At 40.0% G+C, this 13,544-nt stretch overlaps 1 protein-coding gene across 3 annotated transcripts; it reads left to right on the top strand.

The window, feature by feature from the left end:
• Positions 1-3,086: 3,086 nt before the first annotated feature.
• LOC107808417 (uncharacterized) lies at positions 3,087-13,481 on the top strand. 3 transcript variants are annotated; one of them, XM_075219029.1, is made up of 10 exons: positions 3,134-3,290; positions 5,291-5,663; positions 5,744-8,289; positions 8,384-8,526; positions 8,725-9,014; positions 9,303-10,641; positions 10,719-10,767; positions 10,855-11,102; positions 11,196-11,303; positions 12,526-13,481. In XM_075219029.1, exons 2-10 carry the CDS (start codon positions 5,480-5,482, stop codon positions 12,758-12,760), a joined length of 5,142 nt encoding a protein of 1,713 aa, XP_075075130.1. In that variant the 5' UTR covers positions 3,134-3,290; positions 5,291-5,479; the 3' UTR covers positions 12,761-13,481. The 3 variants fall into 3 exon arrangements, with proteins under 3 accessions (XP_075075129.1, XP_075075130.1, XP_075075131.1); XM_075219030.1 differs by having other exon boundaries at positions 3,156-3,290; positions 5,291-5,399; positions 5,496-5,663; positions 8,725-10,641; XM_075219028.1 differs by having other exon boundaries at positions 3,087-3,290; positions 8,725-10,641.
• The last annotated feature ends 63 nt before the right edge of the window (positions 13,482-13,544 follow it).

The raw sequence follows: 13,544 nt of genomic DNA, 5'->3' as shown, positions 1-13,544 counted from the left end.
TTGGGAGAGTAGTAGTTGCTGCTTCATTTTCTTCTTCTTTTTTCCTATTGGTTTCCAAATCCCTTTGTTTGACAGGGCATGCTTGTGCATTATGGCCAAGATGTCTGCAGTGAGTGCTATATGATGGAAGGCTTTCATATTGGACTTCAAGCCAGTGCCCATCCCCATTCACATCCTGGTCTTCATCATAACCTAGCCAAACACGAGTTGGCCTTTTCTTGGTGAGATCTATTTGTATTTTGACTTTCACAACACTACCTCTGGTCTTCTGGAAGGATGCTAGATCAAGAAAAAGTGCTTTTCCAATGGGAGATAAGAGGAGGGGATAAAATCTCCATGTAATAAAGATGCCATGAGAGTTCTGAGATCATGATCCATACAGGCACAATGGGGGAGTCTTCATTTGGTTTGAAAATTGGATTCCAAGCTTCAATTCTCATCAGCTGACCCTGTATGTACATGTTCTGCTTGCTCCATACAGTGGAGTGATCATACTCGTTGTCCAAATCAATGTAAACAGTTCTTGCATTGAAATGGGCAATTTTCACACCACCTTTGAGTACTGTTTGAACAATGAAGCTCTTCCTGATCACATCCATTCTGGGCATAGTATTTGAGAATTTGCCCACAACTGTAAACTTACATCTGTCAGCAAACTTCACCATGTAGTCTTCCTTCTTAAAAATGACTGTTGGCTTGCCTTATTTGGTGGTAATAATTGGAGGAGAGAACTGGATGGGGGCTATTTCTGCCTCATGTCTGGCTCTCAACCTAGTTACATAGGAGTGGGTGACTATTGGGGGTGGTGGAGGTGGATTAAGGGGTAGTTTTGGTTTGTTTTGGTTGACATTTGGCTGGGGGATGACAGTGGAGATTGGATTGGATTGAGGGGGTGTCATTGGCTTCTCCTGGGGTGGATTTTGGTTCTTTTGGTTTCTCCTTGGAAAATTTGGTTTGTCAAAGTTGGAAAAAATTTTAGGATTGGAGTTGGGGATGGCAGGGTTGTTTTGGACCTATGATTGTTGATTGGTCTGGGCAATGTCACTTAAGGCAGGAACAACAGAGATTGGCAATTGTGAACCTGAAGGTTAAAGAGGTTCTATAGTAGAAACCTTAGCTTTAACATCTGGAGAAGCAACATTGGTCACGAGGCCAATTGTGTTAGCAGCATCAGTTGATGCATTTGGTCGAGCATCTGTGAGATCTAGGTCTGCATTAATGCCATTTTCAGCATTCGACAAGTTGGGCTCGTTTAAAATCTAACTTTAGGATTTGGAAGCATTCTCCTGAATCATAGGGGTTGTTTGGCATTGGTCCTGTGCCGGTTAGATTACCAGAGCTCCATTGCCTGCCAAGTCGTGAGTTTCAGAATTTGCCTTTTGGGAGAATTGATCAGTTCCTATGTTGGATTGGTTAGAAATTTTACTTACCTGCTGCTTTGGATGTGTAGAAATATTTGCAATTGGTTGTTGCAATCCAATTGCCCCAGAAGAGTTAGTAGTATTTTGACCACCATCTGAAGGAGAAGAGTTCAGTAGGGCAATTGGTTGTTGCAATCCAATTGCCCCAGAAGAATTAAGCACATAATTGAATTTATTTTATGTTGGATTGGGCTTAATTAAACTAACTATATTTGTCCTATGTTGGATGCAAAGCTTGTAGAATTGAGGCGGTTGATCGATACCCATATAAAATTGATGGTGCTAAATTATTATCTTCAGCAGTACAATCCTTTTGGTACCCAGTATTATCAGTTTGGCCGGTTGGACCTCCATTTCCGGCCAATACCGTTTCACCAGAATTGTTCGATTGAACTTTGGTATTGATTCCCATGGTAGAATTGGTTAAATTTTGGTGTGGAGGCTCGTTTTGTGATGGAGAAGAATCTCCATGGATTGGATTTCCGTTTTTTGACCCAGAATCACCAAGGGATTTTTTCAAAGTTCCCAGGTGATTTTTTGCTACAGTGACCTCGACGCCCTTTTGAAGGATCGTAGCGACTGGGATGGAGGCTTGAAATGATTCTAGTACGGTTGTATGCATCTTTGAAAGACGCTTCGTTTGCATCTGGTCTGGTGTTTTTCTACCGGTGGAAGACGGAGCTATGGCCATTTGGCCACTGCCCGTGTATTGTAGCTTTTGGTTCAACTTGGAGCGTTATTCTTATTTCTTCTTCCTTGTTTCAATTCTTCTTTTGTCCTCTTTTGTCTTCTTTTAATTTCTTTTATCTTCTTTAAATTTTTTCTTGTCCCCTAATTAAATAATCACAACTTTATTCTTGTATTGTATAAAATACACATAAAATCTCTACTTTGCTCTAATTTTCGTTTTCAACCTATCGATATATAAAATAAATTCAATTAAGCACAAATATAGTATAGTTTTGCATTAAAACACCTAAATATAAAGTAAGTAATGCATTAAAAATATATAATTATAGCCAAACATCAGATACCATATTAAATTTGAAAATATTCATAAATATGTTGTTTTTATATGTCTTTTGATTTCACCCAACACACAGTAAATTGGTATGGGACCTAAGACAGTGGCGAATTCAAAAATTTCATTAAGGGTGTTCATAATTTAATATACATGTATAATTGATTTATATATGCAGAATAATTTTTATATACTCATTATAATATTTCGATGAATTATGTTCAACTGACAATCCTTTATTGTATGTGACTACACCTCTGGCCTGAGATCTAATAATTACAAGTATTTATTGTACCCAATCTCATGCCAATATATAGCAGAGAGATTAAAATACACGTTGCACAAACTTAAAAATAATATAATAAATTCAATAAAGGTTGTCGACTTTATGAATTTTTTCCATATATCCAGCGAGCATTAGACTCTTTTTGGAGGGAAAATTTAAGAACAAACTATACTTTGAATTATGCCTTAAGGTACTTTCAATTGGATTATTCGGGAAAAGGAACCCCAAATAACGCAGTGGGGCCCACATACTCCTTATGGCAAAAGGTTAATGACCTACCTGAGAACTTACCAATCAGAACGCAAAGCTCCGAAACCCGGATTCGGATGTGGATCTCATCCTCGACCCGAACCTAACCACGCTCCGCAGTTCGTTGAAAATTACGCACTCACTTTATCTCTCTCCAACTCTCTCTCTTTCCCTTTTTCCTCTCTCTTCAGCTTCTTTCACTGTAGCTTCTCTCTCTGCGCAATTGCCATTTCTATCGGCGATTCAAAAACTTACAATTCGGATAGCCAAAGGATCCGTTCCAAGCTCAGTTGGTGCAGCTTCGGGATTTGTTGTAAGTGTATCTTTATCAAAATTCCGTTCCGTGTATTATCACGAGCCCTAGTCTCTCTCTGTGGATTTGGGATTTTAGCGTTTCAGGCTAATTTACAGTGAATAAACAGCTTGAACTATAATTTTGTCATTTTTATATTTAATCTCTGTAATCTGTATTTAGATGTCACCTAAGTCTTTCAGATGGTACTGGCGAATTGTAAAAATGGTGCCTTTTTACAATTGACTGCTCTTCTCAGACTCGGCAATTAACATCGTTAGTATTTTAGTTGAATGAAACGGACGAAAATGAAGAGAAATGGATATCGAAGTTTCAGGAAGTTGGGCATTGAGGTAGTAGTTGTTGTTGGAGCTGATTAACGTTAGTATATATACTTTTTGCAAAGTTGGACACAAAAGTCCAGCTTTGTTTCCATCCAAACCTGTTGCCCGATCATAGTCAACAACATAAAATTATACTTATAAATATTGTAAACAACATAATAATCTGTTGTTAGTAAGTCACTGTTATCACTTACCAGTACATGCTTTTACATTCGGAAACTGACTAGGAATTGGAAAGTAGTTAGTTCTGATTGATATATTTGAATGCTTTATTCCAGAAGGAGAACTGGCGTTTGCCAAACTTTGGAGGAAATGTGTTCCTTGACAGTTTAGTAAAGGACCCTGTCGATGGATTTTAGGTCTCTCCTTTGTTAAGAGAAAGATCCTGACTTTTCTTTATTCTCAACAAGATTTCATTCCTTTCATCAACAAAGGTAACGACAATCCAGGAGTCAGCCCTTTTTAGGGAAAAGTCGAATTTATTTTTTAATCCCTGGGGAGTTTCACGTTCGAGACCAATCATCTATGTAAAATAGATGAGAGCGAGAAAGAAGGCTCGAGAGACCTGTCTGGAATCAATCAACAAAAGCTTCACTTCACCTGCACAAGCACACGGTACTATACTAATGGAAGCCCTACCTACCGAGGTAACTGGTAAATATAGACCAATGAAAGATATCCCCAGTGGGCACAACAACATTTTGAGTTGCTCATCATACTAGCCTAGTTTTGGAAGCGAGGGCCAAAGCTTGTAATCTATGTCTGCTTTGAAGCATTTTGACATCGAGCGGGCGGGTGAGGACTTTCTTAGATGAATAGCATCATCGTACTAGCCCTAGTTTTGAGAAAGTGTGGGTGACCATGTCACCTCTTTGAACAAATGACTGATGACGCTTTATAACCAAAATTTTATACAGTTGCATGTTATTGGGTTGGTGAGATTGCTTGCCCTTGGTAAATAAGAAATCAGTACGACAAGTAAGGTTTTATTCATTAACCAGTGGGATAGCTTTTTAACTTGACCATAAACTATGACATATTTAGCACTTGTCCTGATTCTGGTAATGAGCTTGCGTAAGGTCAATCTGAGGTTATGCCAGCAGTTTTACCTTGACTGATGCAATCCAAAGGAAATGCTCGCTTAAGTCAAAGCACTAGATATTCTGATGCTTCTCATTCTTGAGAAAAATGGCAGATCCAGTTTAGTTTTGCATGTTAAAACCCCGCCCGCCGGCCTTTTCTTTTACCGGATGGAAACAAGTGTGGTATGCACCAATGTGTTTGAAATTTGAATTGCCTCGTCTTGGCGGTTTTATCGAACACTTGTTATCGCGGATGCCTTTTTTTATTACTCTTTATAGCCATTGCTGGTCTTTCTTTTGTCTATGTCATTTGGTCAACTATAAGCTCTCTTCTGTGATTACTGACTGAGGAAAAGGTGCGAGCTTCAATGCTGTTGATAATTAACATGTACTAGCCATTGATTATGTATTCTACGGATTATATGTATCTGCATGTTTATATAAATTTTAGTTGTGTATTGAAGCAATTCCATCAAAGTAAGTGTGAATCTTCAAGTATTACTGTATGCCTTTTCTTTGTCATCTCAGCTAATATCTGTTGCCACTTAATATGTCTCTACTTTCACCCAACTGAGCTTGGATGAATGTCTTGCAGGTTTTTGCAGTTGTCGAGGAGGCAACTGATTCTTAGCTTCTAAGAATAGTGATCCAAGTTATTATGTTTAAGTTCTGGAATTTACATTGCAATGCTAGATAGAAAAAAGGTTGAGTTTATTGATATCTTGCTATGTTAGTAATTGTATAGCAACATTTAACAATCAAAGGTTTGGGACTTAAATTATCTATGCCTGGCAATGAAGTCAGAGATAGGGTTCACAATTTTTTCGCACAAGACAGCTTGTCACAAGGAGAACAGCATTCCCCGGTAGTGGACGGGAATTTTCCAGCACTAAGTAATATTTTGGGTGTTGGAAGCCAGAGACAGACAGGTGGACTGAGTTCCAACACATACAATTTACAGAACTCTGGTAATTTGATATGTTGTCTAAACTTTATTTGGCAGCCAAGTAGCTTGTTGGGCGATTTTCTTACTTTCCTTTGTTTGCAGAAACTACGAGAGCAGGTAGCAGTTATCCATTTAATGTGCAGCGTGGCTTGGACTCTGCACAATCAACCCCATGGGCTGAGTTTGCTAAAAGTCAGTCACAAAGTCAGCAGCCAAACTTGAATGGAAGCATGTATGGTAATCAGTATTACCAGACAAAGCAGGATGAATCCAGATTTCTGGCTGTGAATACAGGTTCTAATCAGTGTAATCTAGCCTCCGGTGCCTCATCTTTTCATGAATTGCAGCGAGGGGTGGGTCTTGAGCAGCAGGCAAGGGGACCAGTCAGGTCAGAACCTTCTGGAGGTCCTATTAGTTTTGATCTTTTTGGTGGTCAGCAAATGAACCGTCAGCAATCAAACATGCTGCAATCTTTGCAACGGCAGCAGTCTGGGCTTAACAACGAAATGCAGCAACTGCAACAGCAAGTCATCTTCATGAAGATGCAAGAATTTCAGAGGCAACAGCAACTAGATGCCAGTCCACAACATGCATTAAATCAGGTTCCTCCCCTTGCTAAGGTGGCATCTAGTAGCCATTCCCCTGCTTCTGTTAATGGCACTACAAATTCCGGTGCAGCAAATTATGCGCTCGCAACTGAGATTGGCAACACTAACTGGTTGCAACGTGGTTCTCCAGTTCTTCAAGGATCCTCAAACGGATTCAATCCCACAAATTATGGCCAAGCTGCACAACATTTGATGGGTTTGATTCCTCAACACATTGATCAGTCTCTATATGGAACTCCTGTTTCCGATTCAAGAGGAAGCTTGAACCAATTTCTACAGATGGGAACAAAGAAGCCTGCAGTGCAGCCAATGCCAACCTTTACTGGTTCATTTCCGGGTAATGAATGTGCTGCATTGTCAGATCAAGCCAGTGGGCCGGATGGGACTTCCATTCCTAGACAGGGATTACAAGGTGAGAATTTTTTTGGTCATACTGTAAGTCAAGCTCAATCTAATGCGATCAATATCAAGAACCTTCAGCAAGCAAATATTATGCAAAAAGGTTCAGCTCTCCAGGATTTCTGCGGCAGACTGGATCTGAGCAATCCCTCAGAGACCTCGCAGGAGAAAGCGGCACCAACTTCTTCACCAGAGAATAAAGTTGGTTTAGATCCTACAGAAGAAAGAATTTTGTTTGGTTCAGATGATAATATATGGAATGCCTTCTCCAAAAGCCCTAATAGGAATGACGAAGGTGGTAATCTTTTCGATAGTGCAGGATTACTGACCGGATTTCCTTCTCTCCAAGGTGGTACTTGGAGTGCTCTTATGCAGTCTGCTGTTGAAGAAGCTTCTAGCAGTGATGTTGCCCCGCAGGAGGAATGGAGTGGTTTGAATTTTCACAGTGCTGAAATTTCTTCAGGGAATCATAATTTGATGTACAACAGTGGGAGACATAAAGCATCTTCTGCTGAAGACAAATTGCCCCTAGCCCCATCCTTGAATTTTTCTGTTCAACCCTGTGATAGCACCAATGTGAACAACAGCTTTCACAACGTCCAGGAGCACAGGTTTCCATATGAGCGAGGCCAGAATATGCAAACGAATTCTCTAAGACTTGACCAGTCATCAGATGGAGGAAGCAAGTCGTCAGATTTTGGTCCACTGCAGACATCAGTTGAAGCAAGCCAGAAATTTAGCAATACTTCACATCCTCTTGACCCTGAGATGATTGCAAGAAGGGTTTCTGGTAATTTGACAGCTGAGCTCGGTGGAGCTAGACAACCGTGGATGAATTCAGCTAATTGGGGTGTTCTTGGATCAGCAGTACCATCTGGAGATGCAGCGTTAAGTATTTCAAGTGATAACTCATCAAAACGTTTGCAGGACAACAATCAGAACAAATGCATCCAAGACGAAGTCTTTCATGGTGGTGTGGCATTGAAATCTAGTCCTCGCCGTATTTCTGCAGTTGGTATGGAGCATGCGGGATCATCTGTGGCTAGTCTGCAGGGGAATTCAGAGGTCTTTAGCTTCTATAACTCTGCCACAGTTCCAAATTCAAGTATGATGAAGGGTGCTGAAGAAACCAAACAATCTCTTCAAAATAATAATCAATCTAATTACTGGACAAATGCTGATTTGGTTAAATCTAATGTAAGTGAAAGTTTGGGGGTTTTACAGCATCATGTTATGAAAGACAACCAGGTTTTGCACTCATCACCGGATGTTGGTGACAAAGAGTTTAAAATGTATGAGATGGAGAACAGTGATAAGAAGGATAACTCAAATGACAGCTATCACTCTAACTCACACCCTCATTCTTCTGCTGGTGGGGTTAGGGAAAATGCATTATCAGATGCTAGTGATTTTAGGTGTCTTCTCATGGGGAAGCAGAAGTTGTCTAATCAGGGTGGTCTGAAAAATTCTTGGCCTCCGAAGTTTCAGTACCATCCCTTGGGAAACTTGAATGAGGATGCTGATCCTCCTTGTAGCATGAAACAATCTACTCATTCTCAATCTGTAGTGCAGCACAATTCCTTGAAAGGACAATCAAAGGTTTTTGGTCAGGTTCCTCAGAGTCAGGCAGAATTAGAAAAGGTAATATATGTGCTTAATGTAGTATTTTTTGAAGAGCCCTCAGTTCTATAAATCCTTGATTAACAGTAAGAGGTGAATGTTCCTTGATCTACAGGGGCAGTTGCCTGATGTTTTGATGGATGGAAAAGGCTCTCACGAGGTGCATTTGCAGAGCAGATTTCCTGGTGTATCTAATATTCCTGGGCTTTTCAATAGATCTCTTGACTTACATTCACCTAATAAAGTTGCACAATCTAGGTAGTTAATTTCCTGATTCTCAGAAATTATTAGTATTAGGTACATTTTAATAGATCCTGTACGATTTAGATGTTCTTTTGTACATATCTTTCCGTATACCTTGAAAACCTTGTTGACTGTCAAGTTGAGAAGTATAAACTACCTTCCAATGATATTCTCCCCTTGGTTTCAATGTTTAGACTGTTCTGTTTTTTGCAGTCCAAACATGCTACAACTTATTCAGAAGGTGGACCAATCGAGAGAGTGTGGTTCTGTGGCACAGTTCGGTCATTCGGAGAACAAAGCATCATCTGAGATGCCTGAAGCAGATGAGTCTGATGAGCCTGTTAGTCATCACCAGAGAAGTCAATCTTCTGCCCCTCAAGGCTTTGGATTGCAACTTGGCCCTCCATCTGGACGTGCATCAGTCCGAAGCCATTCTTTGTCATCTCAGAGCGCTATCCAAGCAGTTAGCTCTTCGCATTCAAGTCATGCTGCTGTTGACACTGGTGAGAAGAATCAAGGTCTAATTCATCAGGCTCAATCCCTACTTCCACCTTCTGACCTCTCCCAGGAAGGGTTGAGGAATAATAGATTTGGTATTCCAGGAAGTAGAAATAATGAAACTTCTATGTACACAATGCCCGGAAACCTTTCTCCAGCATTTGAATCTCTTTCTGGTTTTCCCTATATGGGAGGTCAGATTAAAAGTCCAAATGTGGTTAGGACAACTGAGCAAGTCTCAACAAATCAATCTGTTAGTGTATCTTTTGATAAACATGTTTCCTGTCATACAGAGAAAGGCGACTCTCACAGAGGATCTGCAAGTGGTCAATCTGTGGGGGCTTCCTTGCCGGATGGGGCAGGCAATACACAAGATAAGAGTGTCCCCCCTGCATGCAAGTCCCAATTAAGTAATGCCAATGGTACAGTGAAAAGTATCTTTACCAATCATGTTTCATCCCAGGAGCAAGTGTTAGTTTCTCAGCCATTAGTGTCTGGCATCGCTCAGCAGGATATGTCTTCAAAAATGTCCTCCAGTAGGTGGACTAATTTTCCACCACCTCAGCAACCTTTTGGTGCTCAGTATGACAAGAATCCTTCCCATATCTCCCAATCACATCAGTTGAATATTGTGGAGTCATCGTTGTCTGCTCCAGGGAGGCGAAGTGATCAATACTCCGATAGAGGAGGGAATTTGGCTCCCCAGATTGGTACCAGCTCAGTGAATTCCCTGGGGTCTGCTGAAGCGGAAGAACAGCGTGCAGAGGGAAGCTCTCCGCAAGTACCATTGAGAAATGTTGACCTCGTCCAGAAGATGAATGATTCGCAAGGTAGAGAATCTATTGACAAGTATGTCCTGGGAGGATCTCCTGCAAATTCTGCATCTATGCAGAGAGATATCGAAGCCTTTGGCCGATCCTTGAAGCCAAACAACTTATCTCATCAGAACTATTCCCTATTAAACCAAATGCGGGCCATGAAACAGGTGGAGATAGATCCAAGCAATAGGGCCTTCAAAAGAATGAAGGTAGCAGACAGCAGTGCAGGTGCTCTGCAAGTTCCTTCTGGGGACACTGGAATGCTAGGATTCTCCGGGCCAGAGGATTTGCAAAGAAGCATTTCATCTCAACAAGTGGGGAAAATGACTCCTCAGGATGTACTTGCACTTTGTCAGGATGATTCTCACAGCGGCGCTCACAGCAATAATACAAATTCTGTTAAGCTTGAGCAAACTCAAAATGGTCCTCAGCTGGAACCTTCCTGGTTTAATCAGTGCAGAACCTTAAAAAACGGGCAGATGTTACAGATGTATGATGCACGTAGAGCTGCTGCAATGAAGACAATCAAACAATCTTTCACTATTGGGAACTCTTCCAGTAGTTTGCATGCGCTTAATACTATGCTGCAAGTCATACCTGCAACTGCCGATCGAAGTTCAATCAGTAATCTTGAGCCAAATTCTATCCCCAGCTCTGCTGCAATTGAGCATTTTTCTTCCCCGCAGACATTGCCAGTGAATGCTGGTCATCAGCACCAAATTTTGAAGCCCATGAAGCGGAAACGTGCTACATCTGAACATACTCCTTGGTATAAAGAAGTTTCAGTGGATTCACGGAGCAATCGGACAATCAGGTTCTTATTATGCATAACAATTTCTTTAATAAATCCTCTTGCTTCATGCTGATGTGTTTTTAACTTCCTCTATGCAGCCTGGCAGAAAGAGAGTGGGCTAGAGCTGTTAATAGGCTTACTGAAAAGGTATCATGAACTGACTACTAAAATCCTCTTGTTTTCAAAATTTGATTACCTTTACTTTTCTAATTACCTGTTATTTTCTACTATCAGGTTGAAGAAGGCATTGATTTTATTGAGGAAGGGGCACCAGGGGTTAAAGCTAAAAGAAGGGTTTTATCGACCACTCAGCTTATGCAGCAACTACTTCGCCCTCCACCTGCAGCAATTCTTTCTGCAGAAGCTAATTCAGAGCATGAGAGTGTGGCTTACTCCATCGCTAGATTGGCATTGGGGGATGCATGCAGCATGGTCTGTAGCTCAAATGGTGCTCTGAATATGCCTCCTGATGATAAAAAACTGTGAGTTTTCTGACTGTTGCCTGAGATTGTTCAGTCATGTCTATAACTTTGTTGTTCTTCTGATCCTAATGATATGTTTGATGTAATTTGTAGACTTCCTGAAAACTGCAATACTTCACAGAGGGTTAATAAACATTGTTTTGCCAAAGCCGTAGAAGAGTTAATGGGAAGAGCGAGGAGATTAGAAAGTGACTTTTTGAGGTAATGCTTGATGTTTCATTCGGGTTCTTTTTTTTCCGCCAACAGCAACATGTGCAGACAAGTGTTGACGGTACACGACTATAGCAGATGAGTTTCTATAATATTATATTTGGGACCCAGAGTTCCTGCATTGTTTTTAGGGGCTTTTGGGTGGTGGGAGGGAAAAAAACTAGTCGGAGGTGAAAGAACACCTCTCGATGGAAATCGCAGTCTCTCGCCATGAAGTCATTGAGTAGGTCTGACTTTTCTGCTGTCAATATCAATATTGAGTGATATTTTCACGTTTGAGGGAGGTTATCATATTTCCTCAATTTGTAGAACTTGAGCTCTTCTGTTGCTTTAGACATTTTCTTCCTGCTGATATTTCTTCTCTTCCCCTTCTGGAATATGATCTTGAGTCACGTCTCTTTTTACAAGTTATTTTTCATTTCTGTTGACTTCTGTCTTTGGCTCTCTTAGTAGCATGAGTATGCTAGAAGCTTACATGTAATGATAAATAAAGGTGAATCTGCTAATTACGTAGACACTGCGAGCCCGTTTGGACGTAAGAAATTTTTCCCTTTTTTCGAAAAATTCACTTCTTTTCGAAATCATCATTTGTACTTTGTTCATAAATTTCCAATTTTCACTTGAAGATGTATTTTGGAATTTTTCGAAAATTTGAAAAACTTCAAAAAACTGTTTTTCAAAATTTTCACTCAGACCACTCACAAAACTTCAAAAACAACCCAAAATTATATTCATGTCCAAACACAACTCTAATTTTCAAATACCATTTTCACTTGAAATTTTTTTTCAGTTTTTTTTTTTTTTTTTTGGAATTTTACAATTCTTATGTCCAAACTCCCACTACATGTAATGCTAAGTTTTAATTATTGATTTGCAAATCTGAACAATATCCTATTTTACTCAGAAAATCGACAGTTTACTTTGAACTGTGATGGCTTCTTGCTTCTGGTTTAGCACATCTTAAAACATATGAAGCTGATGAAAATGAGGGCACAAGTACTAAGAGTACTTATTGGTTGGTTGCATAGAAACATGGGACTTTTTATTCGGAAATCCACACTTCTGAAGTCTTTAATATCTATTGCCATTTGACTTGTTATTAGTTCTTGGGAGTTCATTTTATCTTTTGATCTGTTCCACTTCTGTTGATTATATATTGTATCTGCTTTTCTGAACTCTGGTTTACTTTCTAATTTGTTGTTCCTATGATCAGACTGGACAAGAGAGCATCCTTATTAGATGTGATAGTAGAAGGGCAAGACCTAGAGAAATTCGCCATTATCAATCGGTTCGCGAAGTTCCACGGTCGGGGACAATCTGATGGTGCTGAGACCTCATCTTCATCAGGCCCAGCTGCACATACCCATAAACCTTTTCCCCAGAGATACGTCACTGCACTTCCAATACCGAAAAATCTCCCTAGTGGGGTACATTGTCTTTCTCTATGATCACAAATGAATTGATTTTTCCCTGTGCTCTGTCATCAATTACCTCAACTTCTGGTAGAAATTTTTGTCCCAGTCATGTACTAGCACTAGCAAGAAGAAAATAGAACCACACAACCAGTATTGCTGAACATACACTCAATTTTCACCTTAGATGCAATGTAGGCTGTCCAATCATTTGCATTAAAAAAAAAAGAAGAAAAAATTGCCATTATCAAGAAATATATGATTCATTCCATGTACATCTCTTCGAAGACTAGGGTGCCCCATCATTTTTTGCCAGAAGTGGGGAGAATATATACCCTGTGGTTAAAAGTTGTCGATATGTAGTTGGTGAATGGTGCTGTTATATATGTCACCTCCTTGAAGAATTGTGAATGTTGTTATAATTGCTTTAGGCAGGTCCATGTATTTGTATTGGCATCATCATCAAGTATAAGTGATGCCTAGGCTCATAATTTATTCTGGTGATGCCCTGCTTTTTTTATTTTTCGATAAAGGTTAATTATTCTCTTGATGGATCCCTCAACCATTAGTAGTTTTAGAGTTAACAGCTGGAAACAGTGCTAAGCTGTCCAGATTGTTCAGAAATAGTTTAGATGAAAAAGGATCTTTCAGAGCAGCTTGATATTTAATTATTTCCCTTGTACAGAGGTTTAGATCAATGCCTGTACTTTGCCTTATATGGTTCTTAATGTGCAACTGTTGGGCAGATTTTTGATAACTTGTTCTGGGAGTTCTTATAGTCTAAAATGTTGATGTTTCCTCCTGTTATGCGTTGAATTAT

The sequence above is a fragment of the Nicotiana tabacum genome, chromosome 8 (genome assembly GCF_000715075.1).
Source record: "Nicotiana tabacum cultivar K326 chromosome 8, ASM71507v2, whole genome shotgun sequence".
NCBI classification, from domain to species: Eukaryota; Viridiplantae; Streptophyta; class Magnoliopsida; order Solanales; family Solanaceae; genus Nicotiana; species Nicotiana tabacum.
The sequence above is the reverse complement of the archived record's forward strand: the minus strand, read 5'-3'. Positions and strand labels throughout refer to the sequence as shown.